The 18,094-nt window shown below is 35.4% G+C and overlaps 1 protein-coding gene across 1 annotated transcript; it reads left to right on the top strand.

Moving 5' to 3' along the window:
* The first annotated feature begins 12,765 nt into the window (after positions 1-12,765).
* LOC111025642 (monofunctional riboflavin biosynthesis protein RIBA 3, chloroplastic) lies at positions 12,766-16,075 on the top strand. Its single transcript, XM_022303531.2, has 6 exons — positions 12,766-13,200; positions 13,487-13,702; positions 14,266-14,591; positions 14,970-15,099; positions 15,198-15,494; positions 15,581-16,075. The coding sequence occupies exons 1-6, from the start codon at positions 12,847-12,849 to the stop codon at positions 15,821-15,823; spliced, it is 1,566 nt and encodes a 521-aa protein (XP_022159223.1). The 5' UTR covers positions 12,766-12,846; the 3' UTR covers positions 15,824-16,075.
* Positions 16,076-18,094: the final 2,019 nt, after the last annotated feature.

Below are 18,094 nucleotides of genomic sequence, written 5' to 3'. Positions count from 1 at the left end.
ACCTGACATCAACCACCTCTAGCTTGACCACATCCTCGGCCACACAGGGGGTCATGCATTTAACGCCACCTCGAGCCTTACCTTGGCCTTGAGAAGTCACATCAAGCTTGAATGTTATCTCGGCCTCAAGAAATCATCTAGCCTGGCGTACTGATAGGTGTCCTATTTGTTCTGGATCCAATCTCGAGTGTTACCTCGGCCTCGAGAAATCACCTCCGCCTCTAAGGCCCATAAGCTTCCAGGTTACGTCATTTCCTCTTAAGCCACTATTTACATCTCTCCTATTAAGCTCATATACTTACTTAAGCATCAGAGTGTGGTAGGCCGACACCATACTGACATCCACTCACCTTCTATTTTTGCAGGTCTCTTACGACTCAACTTCCAAAGCCAAGATTTCGTGAAGACTATCAACTCTCTCCGTCTTCCAAATAACAAAATCTCGTCCTTCCTCTGTTCACAACCTATAAGATACCGACTTTTTCTAACTAGACCTAACCTCTCTTTGATCGCTCGATAGTCGATCTGGTTCATCGACTCCTGGCTCGACCAGCTTCCCAAAAATTGCTTCAACACTACCAAGCAGTATGGATGCCGTAGATGAAGAATATAAAAAGCTAGAAATCGATGTACAAATTCCTCTTCAAGTTGAGAATGTTCTACACCAGAAACTATAGTTAGCAGTCAAATGAAAGAGCAACATGAGAAAACTCATAATAAATAAGAAGAATCATAAAAAAGAAACAAAACCAAAGGAAGAGTGCAATTGCTGAAAAAAATGGTGTAACAACTATAGAGAAGATTGACAATTAATGTCTTATTAGCAAACCATGCTTACCATAATGCCTACTATTAGAGGATGCTGCAACATATATTCCATAACAAATTGAACTATCTCAATTGGAGATCAAACATATTCCTTTGAACTCTAATATTTTATACTTTGAATCAATAGTGCTTTTACCAATATTATTTATGAAAAATTGTACAGTAAACATGAATATCTTTTGTTGAAAATTTTGCACAAAGATAAGAAAAATGGGCACCACTTATAAAGGACGAACTTATTAAGAAAATCATTAAATGACCCTGGAGCAAAAGGTCGATGGGGCATATGCAAAGCAGTGAGGTGAAATGGAGAATAAGGTCACATAAACTAAAAGCTAAAACTTGCCTACACTACCAACTACATGGATGGATACAAACTGAAAAAGAGAGATTGAAGTGTTCTGACAAAACTAGTAAAAATCTTGCAACATGCAAAAAAAAAGGGAAGCAGGCGATGGCAGAATTGCGATGATGCATAAAAGATCTTAGTTTGGGGGAGTCTAACTTCTGGCTCACTTTACTTTTTCATTTTTCTCTTTTTGCATGTCCTTCTATTTATTTTTAGCGTGATTTTCGTTTTATCATTTGGTTTTTGTTTGCATGTTTTTCAATTTTTACATTATTCATTTTATTTACTTTGTCATGGGAAGACAAAATTAGATCTGATAGGCAAACTACATCACACGTCCATGGCCCAAAGCATGACAAGATCCAGGGCATGATCAATTCCAGGGCATGACCAATTCCAGGGTGTGACCAGATCCAAAGCATGACCAGATCTAGAGCATGACGAGGTCCAAGGCACGACCAAATCTAGGGCATGACTAGATTTAGGGCATGACCAGGTCAAGAGCCCTGCCAATCAGGTCCGACCGACCAGGCTCCGATCGAGAACTCTGATGTCATATTTCTCTCAAAGGACGTCAAGTAAGCCTTCTTAGCATTTTGATGGACTTCGACCTATACCTCGACTAGAGGTCAATGCCTTACATCTAGAAGGTTGGTTTGTCTTCTATGCATAAGTGTTGAAAGGTCTACAATGTATGCTTACTTACATGTTCCATGATGTAATCATAGTTGTCCAGCCTTAAGCATGCCTAATGGACAAGAATCGAAGAGATCAAACACCGCACTTCAGTGAGCTGAAAGTGTGTCATATACGTTACGCACAAAATGATTCATTTCCAATGCGCAATAAAACCGTTGTCAGTGATTAAGTCAAGTGATCGTTGTATGAAATGTGTTATGTCGGATTGCAAATTCGAAATATGCACATTGAATTAGATTATTTTGCATACTAGATCTGATCTATCCTTTGGAATGTTGCATTATTCAAAATATTCACACACTGAAGTGGGGGCCAAAATTCTGTGCATAGGTGAGTGAAGATGCCATATGGAACAGATATGGAATAAGGTAGGTTTTTGAACTATATCTAACGTATAAATAAACTTTATTATCTTAAAAAGTCAAACCCACAACTCACAAAAGTAACAAAACTTGAAGTTCTCAGAAGAATAATAAATCCATAACTAAAATAACCTTCAACTTAAATACAACCTTTAACATAAAACTAAACTAAACAAACCAACCTACTAGTAAGTGACGAACCAAAACTATGAACAAAATCAACTGCAACTACCTTTTCAAAACCAACAAATTGAAATTTTTAAAAAACTAAACTAAGCGATGCAGCTTTTATGATCCTTCAGTCAAGTCTCCTCTACACCATCATCATTCTCGTTAGTTACCTCATTGCCTGCAAATTCTGAAGGGAAATAGAGCGAGTGATTACAACTCCTTGCACTCAGTAACTAGCCCTTATCTGAAGGGTCACGCACAGACAACATGCTTTCCACAAAATTCAAACATCATGCTCATCATAATATCATGTTCATATACATATGTTTGACTAACTTGCAACTTATATGTCAAACCCAAACTTCACAACACTAAACTCACTATAGTTCTCTTCCTTATTCCTCCAAGACTTACTTCTCCATGTCGTACCGACTGATAAGACGAAAAATACACGCATATTTTATATATTTATTTTATATTTTATTAATTTATTATGATTAAATATTTGAATTTAATTATAATTTATCATTTTATGGCAGATTGAAGATATTCAAGAATAATAATTTAAAAGTACAATTTTAAAGGATAATGCGAACTTCACCAAATTATGGAGAGCTCAACGGATAAAACACATACACAATTATTATGACGGGACACTTCCATTTGAGAATTATGGATTTTTAGGATATTTTGTAAATAAAGAGATAGAATCAAAGTAGGAAACATAATCCTTAATTGATTAGGAGCCGTTTTATTTAATTTGTTTTCTTTTAAATAAGATTCCCAATTAGTTAGGAATTCCTTAATAGAGATAATTCATCTTTAAAGGAGGATAAAATTTATCTCTATAAATAGAGAAGCCTTGTTGGGAGATTCATCATTCCAGTTCCAACGAAAAGCTCTCTTCTCCAAATTCAAGTTATCTCCCTCTACCATGAGTGGTTAGGCTTTAATTCTTCCAACTCAAGAGTGATTCAGGTCCGATTGTAAGCTTGGGAGGCTCAAGTTAGATAGAGATTTCTTCTTTTTCAAGAATTCTTTGTTTCTTGTTCTTATTATTTATGAATAGTTTATATTAATTAAATTGACACCTTAATTCATATTAATTGTTCTACTGCTATTCATGAGTTTGTGATCCGTAATTGTCATGAATGATTGAAATAAGTAGCAGGAGTTGGCTTATGTGTGTGAATTTATGGTTTTTCCATGTTTACATAGCTGTATAATAGACTTTAGGGAAACAAATGGACAAAATTAATTAACTTGCAGCTATCTCAAATTAATTGATTTTGGTTTAGTCATTCTCATCATCCTTAATGCTATTCTTTAATTAATATGGAACTCTATCGTGCCCAGTTGATTAATTAATAAGATTTAATTTTGATGTTTGGTCTAAATTAATTAAATTAGGAGAATTAAAACTTACCACAGCTGTTCCGAGTAAGTAGACTAAGTTCATGAATTAAGAAATCAATTTTTTGTAAAGCCTATGATCAAGATGACAATTGGATGAAAATCACACATTTGGATTGGAAGTTCGGTAATATTGACTTTCTTTTTTTTTTCCTTTTAGTTTATCTTCTTTTTTAAATTTCAAAATTTTAAATACAAAGTCCTCGATTTGACTTTGAGAAATTAATTTCATTGGTTCCCTTAGGATTCGACCTGGTCTCACTACTTCTACAAGTTAGATTTAGTAAAATCAGTAATTATTTTAGAGGACCTCGACAACCCTTACCACCGACCCCTGACCATCTACCCAGGACCTCACAGTTTTCTACGGTACTTGGCATTCAACCCATGACCATTTTTACCCAAGGTCCCAAACTGTATCATCCACCCTTAACCACTCTTGGCCAAGACTTTGATGACTTTAAAAAATATATTGGCCCTTGTCATTTCCTCCCAAGGCTACAATAGGTGCCTTCCACTAAAACTCATCGCATCGATCCTCGATCATTTTTACCCGAAACCTTGACATTTACCTTGATCCAAAATTGGCGTATCGACCCCCGACCATTTATCTGAAGCCTCGATACTCAGATAGTGACGTATCTACCATCCTGCCTTGATACTCACCCATTTTCTTCATAACAAATACTACTCTCACACACAAGTTCTGCAACATGATTTCTAACCCATGACCCGTGCAATATTCAACTCACAAAATTACAACATACTATAAACACAACCATACGTGTTTCAACCATACGTTTTTCAAAGCCAAGCGTTATGCCAATCACATCAAACCACAACAACGCCAGAATGCTTTATAACATAAAAGACTACTAAAAAATATTCCAATATGCTTTCATGGATACAACCAAACCATATATCCAATAATTGTATAATCAGAACCCACAAGAAGTAAAGTAAAACTATATTAGAAACCAATCACTTTTTCATAACCATCAACAGATAATGAGAATATGTAAATTAGTAACTGTTAGGTTTGACTTTTTGCCCCATAAACGTGACTGTTGGGGCATGTTTGACCACAAAAACAAATACTTTTCCATCATATTTAATTAAAAGTGTTTATATATTCTAAAAATAGGAAATAAGCATAATATTTTTAGGTAATTTGTAATATGGGGTGCTTTGAGAAAAATTGGATTAAAACGTGGTCAAACATGGCAAAAACTCACATAATTTGTATGTTTCAGGAACTGTGCCTGATGCATTTTTGCCAACTTTTCTAAAACGTGTGTTTCACTTATGGAGGACACGGGAGTCATTTCATAAGTCTTTAATTGGAAAAAAAACAACTGAGTCCAAGCCAAATTGAATTGTTAGATGGATCTTAACCATTTTCCTCCTATTTAGTGGGGAGTTCAACCAACTTGGAGCCTTATATAAGAAAAGCCTCCCCTTGACTACGGCATGGATCCATTCACATCAATTCCATTCATTCTCGATCCATTTTAAATCTTAAATTCGTTGTAGTTATTTCCCAACTATTATTCTATTCTATTTTCAAAAACTCTAGTGTTTACCATGTTTTAATTCAAGTTCTTTCTTTTGTCTTTCATCTATTTTATTCCTTTAACGTTCTTTAGCGAGTTTAAACTCCTTCCAAGCTTAAAAGAGAAGAAGTTTAAGCTAGAACTCATTGTACGCTATTTTTATTTTATTTAAATTAATGAAAATTATTTCTCTTATGTTTTCGTGCGTTTTCTTCTCTTTAATTATGCATTAATTTAGATTTCAACCTCTCTGTGAATTGCCTTAGCGATAATTATTTAATTTTAACATGTTTCGAAAAAAAAAGGCAGAATGTGCCTATCGCATTCTTAGATTGGTTTCTAAAAACTTTTCTTTGTCTTTTCTCAAGTTAGCCCCTGTGAAATTCATCTATGCATTGAAGCCCAATACTGACAAGGTTATGTTAGGTAAAATATTAATAAACCAATATGCGATGTGGCTTAGACCTAAGCGCAAAAACCATGGTCTTAGAAATATGCCCTCTGACCCATAAAAGCACATGAGTTGATAATTACATTCTATGATTGTAATCAAGGCTCTGTAGCAACCAGACATGGTTGGTGAAAGAGTAGAACTTATATTTCTAAAATTAGCCAAGTAACGCCTGGAACATTTTTCCCAAAATGTATATTTTCTATATTTTCTTTCAAAACTAGGGTAGGAAGCAAAGAAGTTGTGTGTTTTATAACGAAGCTTGATATTTGCAATCACAAACAACAACTTTTATCACCATTTTTTACCCATAATGTTTGACTGCATTTTAAACCATTTCACTTCATTAATTGATCTTGAAAGCACAAGTCGTTGAGGATTCAACCTTGGAATTAGTTCCGAGTATTACTTGTGACTGTTTACGCTTGCATGTGTCTCTTGTCTTTTATGGTAGAGAAAGTCCCAATAAGTTTTTGGCACCATTGTCGGGGACTTATTTTTTTAAATTATTCTCTCTTTAGTGAAGTGTTTCGTATTGTGATTGTGCATACCTTTGTTCTTTGAGTATCATTGTTATATCTAACCTCTTAAGGGTTGAATTTTATGTATGAGCACAAGATCTGGCCTTGCAAGAGTTTGATCCATAAATTGAAAGAACTCTTAAAAGGAGAAGGTGTGAGCAGAGGTTAAGAAGGCAAGTAAAAAATAAAAAAGACAATAAAATTGAAGTGACCATCAAAATGAATCCAAATTCTCGCAATCCACCTATTCTATAAGATCCACCTCTTCCACAGGATCCACCTGTGAACAGAGATATGACTGGTGAAGAAGCAAAACAATAGGAGAAGCTCTTAATCTAATCCTTTTACCCGATAATCAATATGTAGCCATGCAGAACTGTGTCAATCATGCGATCAATAACTTAAACTCACGGATAAGTACCTCATTACCTCAAGCCACACAATTCGAGCTTAAGCTAGCCATGTTCCAAATGTTGCAGACGATGGGCCAATTTGAAGGATTAACTAACAAAGATCCTTATTCTCTTGCCAATGAATTTCAAATTCCTAGTGTTTCTGAAGATGCATTAAGACTTAAATTGTTTCATTTTTTCTCTCAAGGATAAAGCTAGGACATGCCTAAATGCACTAGAACCACATTCTATCTCCACTTGGGTGGGACTGACGGAAAAATTTCTAGCAAAGTACCATCATTTGACAAGGAACACCGATCTTTGAGAAGACATTGTCTTTCCGACAAAAGGAGAATGAAGCAGTTCAATAAGGTTGGGAACATCTCAAGGAAGCCTTCCATTATTGTACCTCAAAAATTGGAGAAGAAACCCCTACCCTCTAATTTGAAATATGTATATTTGGGTTTAAATGATTCTTTGCCTGTTATCATTTCTTCTTATTTAACTAATGAACATGAAAATTTACTTTCGGAGGTATTATCCAAGCATAAGAGGGCTATAGGATGGACCATAGCGAATATAGAGGAATTAGCCCCGCATTTTGCATGCACAAGATCATCTTGGAAGAAGGAGCCACCAATTATGTTTATAGAGCCAAATGATGCTCAACCAAAAAACTGAAGGAGGCGGTCAAGAAGGAGATAATTAAATGGTTATACGTCAGGGTGATCTACCACATTTCGGATAGTAGCTGGGTTAGTTTGGTTCAATGCGTTCCCGTGGAATGACGGTGATCGCTAACGATGACAACAAGCTAATACCGACGAGGAAGGTGATTGGTTGGAGAGTATGCATGGATTACGTCGGTGGAACAAGGTAACTAGAAAAGACAATTTCTCACTTCTCTTTATTGACCAGATGCTTTATCGTCTTACAGAGAAGGAGTGTTATTGCTTCCTTGATGGGTATTCTGCTAATATCCAGATCATGATAGCTCTAGAAGACCAAGAAAATACTACTTTTACGTGTCCCTATGGGACGTTTGCATTCCGGAGGATGCCGTTTGGTTTTTGTAACGCCCTCACTACCTTCCAGAGATGCATGGCTGCATTTTTTTCTTATATGGTTGAGCAAATTGTAGAAATATTTATGAATCACTTTTCTGTTTTTGTAGAATCTTTTGAAATTTGTTTGCAAAATTTAGAAAATGTTTTCAAAAGGTTTGAATAGACTAATCTTGTGCTTAAGTGGGAAAGTGTCATTCCATGGTATGTGAAGGAATACTTTTGGGTCATAAAATTTGAGGGAAATGGAATTGAAGTTGATAGGGCTAAAATAGATTTTATTGCCAAACTACCCCCACCCACCTCTGTAAAAGGTGTTAGAAGTTTTCCACGGCACGTGGGTTTTTACCGCAATTTTATTAAAATTTTGCACAAATTTCTAAACCTCTATGCCAATTGTTAGAAGTGGATCGCCCGTTTGATTTTAATGAAAGCTATTTGAAAGCTTTTGAGCCATCAAAAGATGTACTTAGTCTTGTACCTATTATAATTGAACATGACTGGAATTTGCCATTTGAACTTATGTGTTATGCCAGTGATTTTGCAGTAGATGTTATGTTAGGTCAGCGGAAAAGGTCAAATTCTTCATCTTATTTACTATGCAAGTAAGACTTTGAGCAGTAGTCTGTTAAACTATACTGTGACTAAAAAATAACTTTTAGTAGTTGTTTTTACATTTGATAAAATTTGCTCATATTTAATTGGGACCAAGGTGTTGTTTTTATAGATCATTGTGCATTGAAATATTTGTTTGCAAAAAAAGAAGCAAAATCTAGGTTGATTAGATGGATATTGTTGCTACACGAGTTTGACCTAAGAGATTAGAGATAGAAAATGTACAGAAAACCAAGTAGCAGATCATCTGTCTCGGTTATTGTCTTCTTTCAGCATGATATATAACTGTGAAATTAAAGAACATTTTATTGATGAACATCTATTAGCTATATTTGAAATCCCTTGGTATGTGGATTATGATAATTATCTAGTTAGTAATATCATTTCTAACGACTTAAACAAACACCAGATGAAGAAGTTCTTTCATGATGTAAAATTTCATAAATGGGATGAGCCATTCTTGTTTAAGTTGAGACCTAATAACACACTTCACAACTGTGTAGCAGAGCAAGAACAGGAGGAGATTTTGGAGTCGTGTTATAAATCGTCATATGGAAGACATTTTGCTGGACTTAAAACTGCAGCGAAGATTCTCCAAAGTGGTTTCCTTTGGCCTTCGCTATTTTGAGATGCTCACCTAATTGCTCAAAGTAGCGACCGATTCCAACAATAAGGTAACTTGACTCGGAAACATGAGATGGCCCTCAACCCAATCCTTGAAGTTGAGCTATTTGATATTTAGGGCATCGATTTCATGGGTCCATTCCCGTCGTCATTTGGTACGAACTATATTCTTTTAGCGTTGATTACGTTTCAAAATGGGTTGAGGCTTTAACCACCCCTACAAATGATGCCAATGTAGTTTCTTTCTTTCTTCAAAAGTTCATTTTTACAATATATGGTACCTCGAGATGTTTGATCAGTGACGAGAGCACTCATTCTCTTAATAGAGCAATGAGTAATTTATTGAAAAAATACAATGTCGATCATTAAGTTGCTACTGTCTACCACCCTAAACCAATGGTTTAGAAGAAATATCTAATAGGGCAATAAAATCAATTTTAGAAAAATATGTAAATTTGAATAGAAAAGATTGGGAGACTTGATGATGCATTATGGTCATATAGAATTGTATTTAAAACACCTTTAGGTATGTCCCCGTATCGTTTAGTTTTTGGAAAGGCCTTTCATCTTCTGCTTGAATTGCAACATAGAACTTTTTGGACTACTCGAAAATTGAGTTTTGATTTTTATGTTGCAGGTGAAGTGAGGTTATTGCAATTAAATGAGTTGGATGAGTTTAGATAATTTTCTTATGAAAATGCCAAAATGTATAAAGATCAAACTAAAAGATGTCATGATAAGAAAGTTATGGCTAAGAATTTGGAACGTGGTGATTCAGTATTGTTATTCAATTCCCGTTTGAAGTTATTTCCAGGTAAATTAAAGTCTAGATGGCCAGACCCATTTCTAGTTGAATGTGTTTGTCCACATGGAGCCGTGGATTTGAGAGATACTAAATGTAAGATTTTCAAAGTGAATTCGCGAATGGGCATCAAGTGAAGAAGTATTTTGGTGAGTATAATGACAAAGGCAAAACCTTTGTACTACTAAAGAACTTATGAGAAGACAGTAAGGAGAGTCCCTCTATCGGTATTGAGGGAGTTTTTGGTGTAAAATAATTTTTTTTATTTTGCGAAATTTTTATACGGCTTTTTTTGTAGGTTTCAGTTCTAATTTTTGTTTTATCATCTGAATTTTGCGTGAGGGAGTTGATGTCTAAGGGTGTGTGAGGGAGTTGATCATGGAAATAGTAGGCAAATGATTAGAATTAAGGTCACGAGGATTTTATGTGATCATATAGCGGAGTTGAACAAAAGATGGCAAGAATCTTTGGAAAATATAAAAAAATTGAGTGAACAAATGCAAACTATGTCAAACGAGATGAAAATTCGCCCTAGATTTGAAATCACTCCAAAAACCCCACATCTGAGCTTTTAGAATCATCCATCTCGCCCCTACCTTCTGTTACTATCAATGTGGGTGTAGAGAGGATAGAACAGTACAGTGGGAATTTCGAGCATGATACTTGGTCGCTCGAACATTTGGATTCTGCCACTATTGAAATTCAGTGCGAAGAAGTGGCTGGCACATTATTGGAATGTACTCCAACGGCCATACTTTGAAGTATTTCTTCTCCAAACTTTCCAAATCTTAATGTTTCTAATAAGCGTTTAAATTTTGATAGTGCATAGAAGAAAAAGACATATTCGAAAATCGTCGAAATTCTTGAGGTGGTAGATGAGGTAGTAGGGGAAAACAAACTGAATGATGATGGGGACAACATGAATGTTGTGGAGAGAATATCTTCCATTGGGGAGGATGAAGACCTTGGAGATTTTCCATAAGAATTTCATAGAAGGGAGCACGAAGAAGGAGAGGATGATCATAATGTCTCACAATTTTAGGATCAAATGAGGACCTCAGTTCACATCCCACATCAAGATAAGGAAGATATCTCTTCTCCAATCCAAAAAGGAGCATTCGGTCTTGAGGATGCCCCACAAGGTGTTGCGGAGTCCACTCGTCTTCTTCTAAGGGTTTGTCTCTTTCCCTTTCAAGTTTAAATGCTTATAATCCAAACTTTGTTGCTACTATAGAGAGCTCGGAAGAGAGCTCGGAAGAGGAAGCTTGTTTGGCTGAATGATGAAAAAAGTGAAAAAGTCAAAACAGTCAGCCCAGAATGTGCCAGGTACAATTTTGAGGCCGCACACCCAAGTCTAGGCCAGTTGGAGAGGCAGAAGAGCAACCCATAGAGGCTGATGAAGCGAATTTCGATGCAACCAAGTCACGACTAGCAAGGGCTAAAAGAGTTCAAATAGAAGTGAAGAAACCAGATTTTACAACCAGAGAGCTCTTGGGTGCGAAGGGCTTTGATGAGGAATAAGAACCTGTCACGAATTATGTGAAGCGCCAACTTGTGGAACAGGATGGCAGACTTTATTTAAACCGACTACACGTGTTTAAGAGAAGTTGGTAAAGGAGTTTTATGCTGCCATTCACCCTCATAGAGGCAATGCCATGAGCATTCGAGGTAAGTTTGCAAGTTTTTCTCCCTCGGTCATTAATGCATATTTGGGTTTCCCCACACTTTCAATGCAGTCGGGAATGATCTCACTGTGCACCCAATGGTCGAGCAAGTGGAGGAAGACATGGACCGTTAGATTCCATGATTTAATTCGAATTATCTAGTCTTGAGCAAGACTAACAAACAAGATCTGAAGAGATTAAACATGGTACTTGAGTCTGCCGTTTGTGTGTCATATATGTCAAGCAAAAAAACTCTTCAGTTCCAGTGCCCATTAAAAGCCCTATCAGTGGTTAAATCAAGTAATTGTTGTGTCAAATGTGTCTTGTTAGATTGCAGATTCAAAGTATGCACATTGCATTAAATTATTCCACATATTAGATCTCATCTATCCATTGGAAAGTTGCGTTATTCAAATTCTCAACTCGCCAAAGTGGGAGTCAATGTTGTGCAGCATTGAATTACCTAACATATGAAGTTTGAAATAGTTGTGCCTATTATCCGACCAATGTGAGAGTCGCACCGACCCAACTCAAACCACCCAAAACCGTTCCTTAACTACCAACTTTCCACTCACGCTAAACTCATGCCAAAATTCACGCAATGTTCTAGGTGGCCACCTTGCGGGATCCACCCTCAAATGCTTGTAAATACAATAATTCACTCGACACGCAAGTATGCAAAATTGATTGCTCATTCTGAGACATAATATTTTGAACTGAGACGGACGAGACCTTTAAACTACTCACTTCTATTTTTTAGGTTCTTTTGTTTCTTCAAGGTTCTCAAGATTAATCGAATTTTTGCTGAAACAATTATCAAACATGTTTACGTTCCTTGTTTTGGCAGTAAAAAATAAAGGACGAAAAACAAGAAACAAAGACAATTATATTTTTCTTGATTGAACTAAAAAGAAGAAAACAAGAAACATGAAACATGAAACAAAACAAAACAAAAAAAACAAGAATGTTACCCAATAGACTCTGAACAAACAAGCAAAACATTACCATACTTACATTTTGTTTTTAGTACAACTTATAGAGTTAGAAATTCGAATTCAGGATCTGCTTAAGTTGGTAATTGGACTAAACTTATAATATAATTCGGAAATAATAATAATGATAATTAATAATAATAAATGATAAAAAAAAACAGAGGCCACGTTTTTTCTGTCGCAAATAATCTTTCCCAAATCTCATTTTTTGTTGATTGTGGAGGAGAATAATTGGTTGTAGTTTTTAAGGTCCATAATCCCCTCCCCCAAATCCCCATCCGGCTGCAAAACAAAACAATACAAAACACTGCATCCTTCAAACACCCTCCCATTGTAATTCCCCTTCATGGATTCTGCCCTTCTCTGTCATCCACTCTTCACTCGCTTCAATAACTTAACTCTTTCCACTTTCAACAATCGCCCCTCTTTCGCCCCTCCTCCTCCCCAAACCCTCCGTAAATCCAAGCAAAGAACCTCTAACTCTGCTTCCTCCGCCGCTGCCTTCTCTGCGGGAAACATGTTCGACGAAACTCCCACCACCAAAAATGGCAAGCCCTCCGTCGCCGCCTCAACTTTAGGACTCGGAGCTGAAACCTCGTCGGAAGCCATTGATTTCTTTGACAATCTGGAAGATCCTGACCACCCGTCCGATGGCTACTCTTCCATTCAAAGTGCGGTCGATGCCATACACCAGGGGAAGGTATTATCGCGAACTCAAAAATACTTGACCCCTTTCAGCAAGAGTTTCCACTCAAATTTTACAGTTGTTTATTTTCTACACAAAATTAAACCAATATCTTCTTTTCTACTTTCTCTCTCCTATTTGTCAAAAATTTTATTTAAGTGATGGATGCAGACACTAATTTAAATATTATTCCACCCACTGTTACGTTCTAGACAGATAGCTGTCAAATTTTTAGTGGCAAGCAAATATCGTTTTATTTTACTCCGTCTAAAATGCATGTTTTTGTGTTTTTGTTGTTTAGTTTGTGATCGTCGTGGATGACGAAAATGGCGACTCGGAAGGAAATCTGGTGATGGCAGCCTCCTTTGCCACTCCTGGCAACGTAACAAGCATGGTTCAGCATGGCTCCGGAATAGTGTATGTGGGTATGAAAGAGGATGATCTTCAAAGGCTCAAGCTTCCTCTATTCTCAGTCGACAATGGAAATAATGAGACCTCAACTTTTACAATCACAGTGGTATTATATTATATACTGTTTCCTAAATATTATTATTCCATTTAATTTGGTTTTAAATATATTTTCTAATACATCTATCCAGATTTCAGAAGTTCCTTTATATATATGCATTTCCATTATATATATATTAATATTAAACCGTGCACTCGTGGAGGGGAATGTTTGTTAAAATATATCAAATGGTTAAAAGATACATAAAATAGCTTTTAATTAGTGAAGATACATAAAATAATACTTCTTTGCTCTTCTCAACATAAAACTTTCTATTTGACGATCACTATATATTTAATTTTTTTGGGAAAAAGAAGAAATTCCTCCTTTCTTAAATGTCTACATTCCTATTTCTCTCTCTTTAAATATGACTGATTGATGAAGTATTTTCTGTTAAAAATTTCAGGAGATCTAATCAAAATTTATAATATACCTGAGCTACTCTTCTTATTGTTCATAGGCATTGATATAGACATTATATGGAACTCAAAAATATTAATATTTTATATACTAAAATGGTTAATATAACCATAGATTTGAAGGTTTTTTCTTGTTCTTTTATGACGAGGCAGGACGTGAAAACGGGGACGTCGGGAGGAGTATCAGCTGCCGACAGAGCAAAGACAATAGTTGCTCTATCATCTAGCGAGTCAAAGCCAGAAGACTTCCGGAGGCCGGGCCATGTGTTTCCGGTGAGGTACCGAGACGGTGGCGTTCTGAGGAGAGCGGGCCATACTGAGGCTTCGGTCGACTTAGTTGCCCTTGCTGGGTTAAGGCCAGTTTCGGTTCTCTCAGCCATTGTTGATACCCAAGATGGCTCCATGGCTTCACTGCCCAAACTCAGAAGCTTGGCATCTCAGCACCAAATACCAATGGTCTCAATAACGGACTTGATTAGGTAATTATGAGCTCATTGATAATATTCTCGTTTCTTCTTTCTTCTTCCCTAATTTTTTTCCTTAATTTTAATAAATAAAAATAGAATTACATGTTCTAACAATCTCTACCTACTGTTTTAGTCAACAGATTTATATTTTAGAACAAATAAAAAATAAGAACAAGAAAAGAAAATTTATAATTCGATTTGGAATGCTTACGTTACAAGAAAAATTTGAGACTCTTTAATTTTTTGTTTCAATTACCAAATATAGACTGTATCTTGTAGTCATGATCGTCCTCTAGATAAAAAGTGAAAGTTCTGCTCCGTTTGTCTGGACTTACATTTCTACTTTATTGTTTTTTTCCTTTTTCTTATTTATTATCTTATTTTTTTTAGGTACCGAAGAAAGAGAGAAAATTTGATTGAAAGAATTGCGATTTCTCGGCTGCCAACTAAATGGGGGCAATTCTATGCTCACTGCTACCGCTCAAAGGTAGATGGGATTGAACACGTGGCCCTTGTAAAGGTAAAAATAATCATTTCTTTAAACTTATATATAAATATAATGGAAATTTAAAGTGCAAGTAAATTAACTCTTCGAGTCATAATATAATGCTAAAAAAGGGAAACATTGGGGACGGCCAAGATGTTCTTGTGAGAGTCCATTCGGAGTGCTTAACTGGCGACATATTCGCGTCTGCAAGATGCGATTGTGGCAACCAACTGGACCTGGCCATGCAGATGATTGAGAAGGCCGGCAGAGGCGCTGTCATTTACCTGAGAGGCCACGAAGGAAGAGGCATCGGCCTCGGCCCCAAGCTTCTCGCCTACAATCTCCAGGACCAAGGCCACGACACCGTCGAAGCTAATCTCGAGCTCGGCCTGCCCGCCGATGCCCGAGATTACGGAGTCGGCGCCCAGGTCAGATACTAAACCACAATACTTAGTTACTCACGGGTCAATCAACATAGAAACTTCAAGTTTTATTTGTTTGTTTGTTTTAACAGATGCTGAGAGATATTGGAATCAGAACGATGCGTTTAATGACGAATAACCCGGCGAAGTTCAAGGGGCTGAAGGGGTACGGACTGGCAGTCACGGGGAGGGTTCCAGTGGTCACACAAATTACAGATGAAAACAGAAAGTACTTGGAAACCAAGAGAACCAAGATGGGCCATATCTATGCCAAAGGCCCATTATCTGCAATTCATCGCAAAACGACACCGGAGGCTGAGGCTGCCAGTAATTGAAACTGTCGCCATTATAATGAATTAAATAAATAAATAAATAAATAAACGCCCAAATAAAACAAATATATTAAATAAGGCGTGGTCCAGTTTTGGTCCTAAAATGGCCCATTATTATTATTCGTTCTATTTTTCTTTTTCTTGTCCTCTTGGCTTTGGTGTCATGGAAGGAATGGCTGTCTTGTCCTTTTTAAGTATTATTATTCCTTCTATTTTTCTTTTTATTAATTCAATTTCTAAATTTGGTTTTGGTTTCGTTTTTCTTTCAACAGAGCTGGGACTTGCCTCAAAAAAAAACAAAAAAAAAAAAACAGAGCTGGGACTTGTATGGTGTCGGACATATTGTGAACCACTTAACGTACGATTTTTTTGCCAACTTCATTGCATGTTCTTTTTTGTTAATAAATTAAACATTAGATGAAACTGAATATAAATATTATTTATTATCATAAAAGTTTTATAGCATTGCTATACATAACCAAATATAGTATTGTTCTATTTCAAAAAATTTTGATTATATTTGATTTATGAAATATAACATTTATTATTAATTGTTCCAACTGATTATCCTACAAAGTAATTACAATTAAAAGTTTATATAATTTGATTAAATATGTTTCTTTTGAATTTGACTTAATAAAAATAAATTAATCTATGACACTTAATTGTTAAAATAACTCAGTAAATTAATGGCTGGAAGTGAGTATCGATTAATTTTAATACTCTGAATTAACAAGCAACAATTAATCGTTAATTTCTATTAAATTATGATAATCTTCTCATACACAACCAAACAAAGTTTTCTTTGATTCACAGATATATTATTCCCAGACATCTTATTCATGTTAAGGATCTCAGATTGATAAACGAAGGGACCTTACATAGATTTATAATAGAGGTGGACTACTCCTGTTATTGCCAATTGATTTTGAGATGGAATCCCATTAATATTGATATGGTATTCGAGCCCAAAATGTTCAAACGAGCATCTGATCTAAAAAAATGGGATCTGGCCAACATCGATGAGCCAAAAGATCAGCCACAATCTTAAGAAGGAACAGATGAACCAAAAGAGCTACGATCTTGATCCCACATTAATAAAAGAAGGAACCTTATATAGGTTTATAATAGACATGTGCTACTCCTCTTATTGTCAATTGGTTTGAGATGGAACCAATTTTGCTCTCATTTTTTAATTTAGTTATGCACGCTCATGTATATTTTAAATTTTGATTTCCAAAAATACATCTGCATATTTAATTTTTATTTTTCATAGTTTTAAATGATTGTCGAGAAGTTGTTTAATATTATATTGGTTCTTTCTCTTCTATTATCTCCTTCTGTACCTTATTGTCTTCAAATTTTAGATGGAGCTTCTATAGTTTTCTTGTTCCTAGTCATTTTTGCAAGGGGATGTAATTGAAGACATTTTAGGACATTAGATTAAAGTTGCGAAATATTTTTTCTTCTTTCCCTCTTCATGTCTAGCATCAGATGACCACCATCACATTTGGAAATTTTGCACGAGAGATAATACATCAAATATCAAGACATAAACTAAAATTTGTTAGCCAATTTGGCCTACATCCACTAGAAATCGAGAGGGAGTTTTCTCATTAGCCAACAACCGAAAAAGAGGAAATCGATGGAAATCGATACAAGATGAATGCAACAAATTATGGAAAAACTAATATCCTATCTCAGCGACAACGCAATTATCACATGTGACATTCAATGGTTTAATAACATAAGGATAAAGTTAAACTTTTTTTCTTTTAATTATTTTATTCCTCACATTTTAAATTAAATTATCTCTTACTAATTAAACAAGAAAAGATAAATCAAAATTGAATTATGGAAAATACTCAATGTATGTAAAATTCATACAACATTCAATAAAAATATATTGTGACTAAAGATAATTCTATTTATTTCTTTCACTCTAACACATTTCAAAATAAATTTGATCAAGTCAAACTAATATTCTAATTTTCAATCTCCTGATTGTTGGTTGGAGTTTTTTCGCCATGTAGTAAAGTTTCCTGCAAACCAAGAACCTAATATGAAATATTAATAAATATTCAATATATAAAGAAATTAAACTAGTTTGAATACACAATTTACCTTAACTAATTGACTAAATGACATATTATAGTTTCCTGCGAAGCAAAAACGTAATATGAAATATTAATAAATATTCAATAAATAAAGAAACTAAACTAGTTTGGATATACAATTTACCTCAATCATATTATTTTGCGAATAAACGTGTTA

This window comes from Momordica charantia, assembly GCF_013281855.1.
Source record: "Momordica charantia cultivar OHB3-1 chromosome 3 unlocalized genomic scaffold, Mcharantia_2.0 BLBB01000003.1, whole genome shotgun sequence".
Lineage (NCBI taxonomy): Eukaryota > Viridiplantae > Streptophyta > Magnoliopsida > Cucurbitales > Cucurbitaceae > Momordica > Momordica charantia.
The sequence above is the reverse complement of the archived record's forward strand: the minus strand, read 5'-3'. Positions and strand labels throughout refer to the sequence as shown.

Coding starts and splice junctions, on each gene's coding strand:
- LOC111025642 (XM_022303531.2), top strand. CDS start 12,847: ATGGATTCTGCCCTTCTCTGTCATCCACTCTTCACTCGCTTCAATAAC. Junction 13,703..14,265: donor CAACTTTTACAATCACAGTG/GTATTATATTAT, acceptor ATGACGAGGCAG/GACGTGAAAACGGGGACGTC. Junction 14,592..14,969: donor TCAATAACGGACTTGATTAG/GTAATTATGAGC, acceptor TATTTTTTTTAG/GTACCGAAGAAAGAGAGAAA.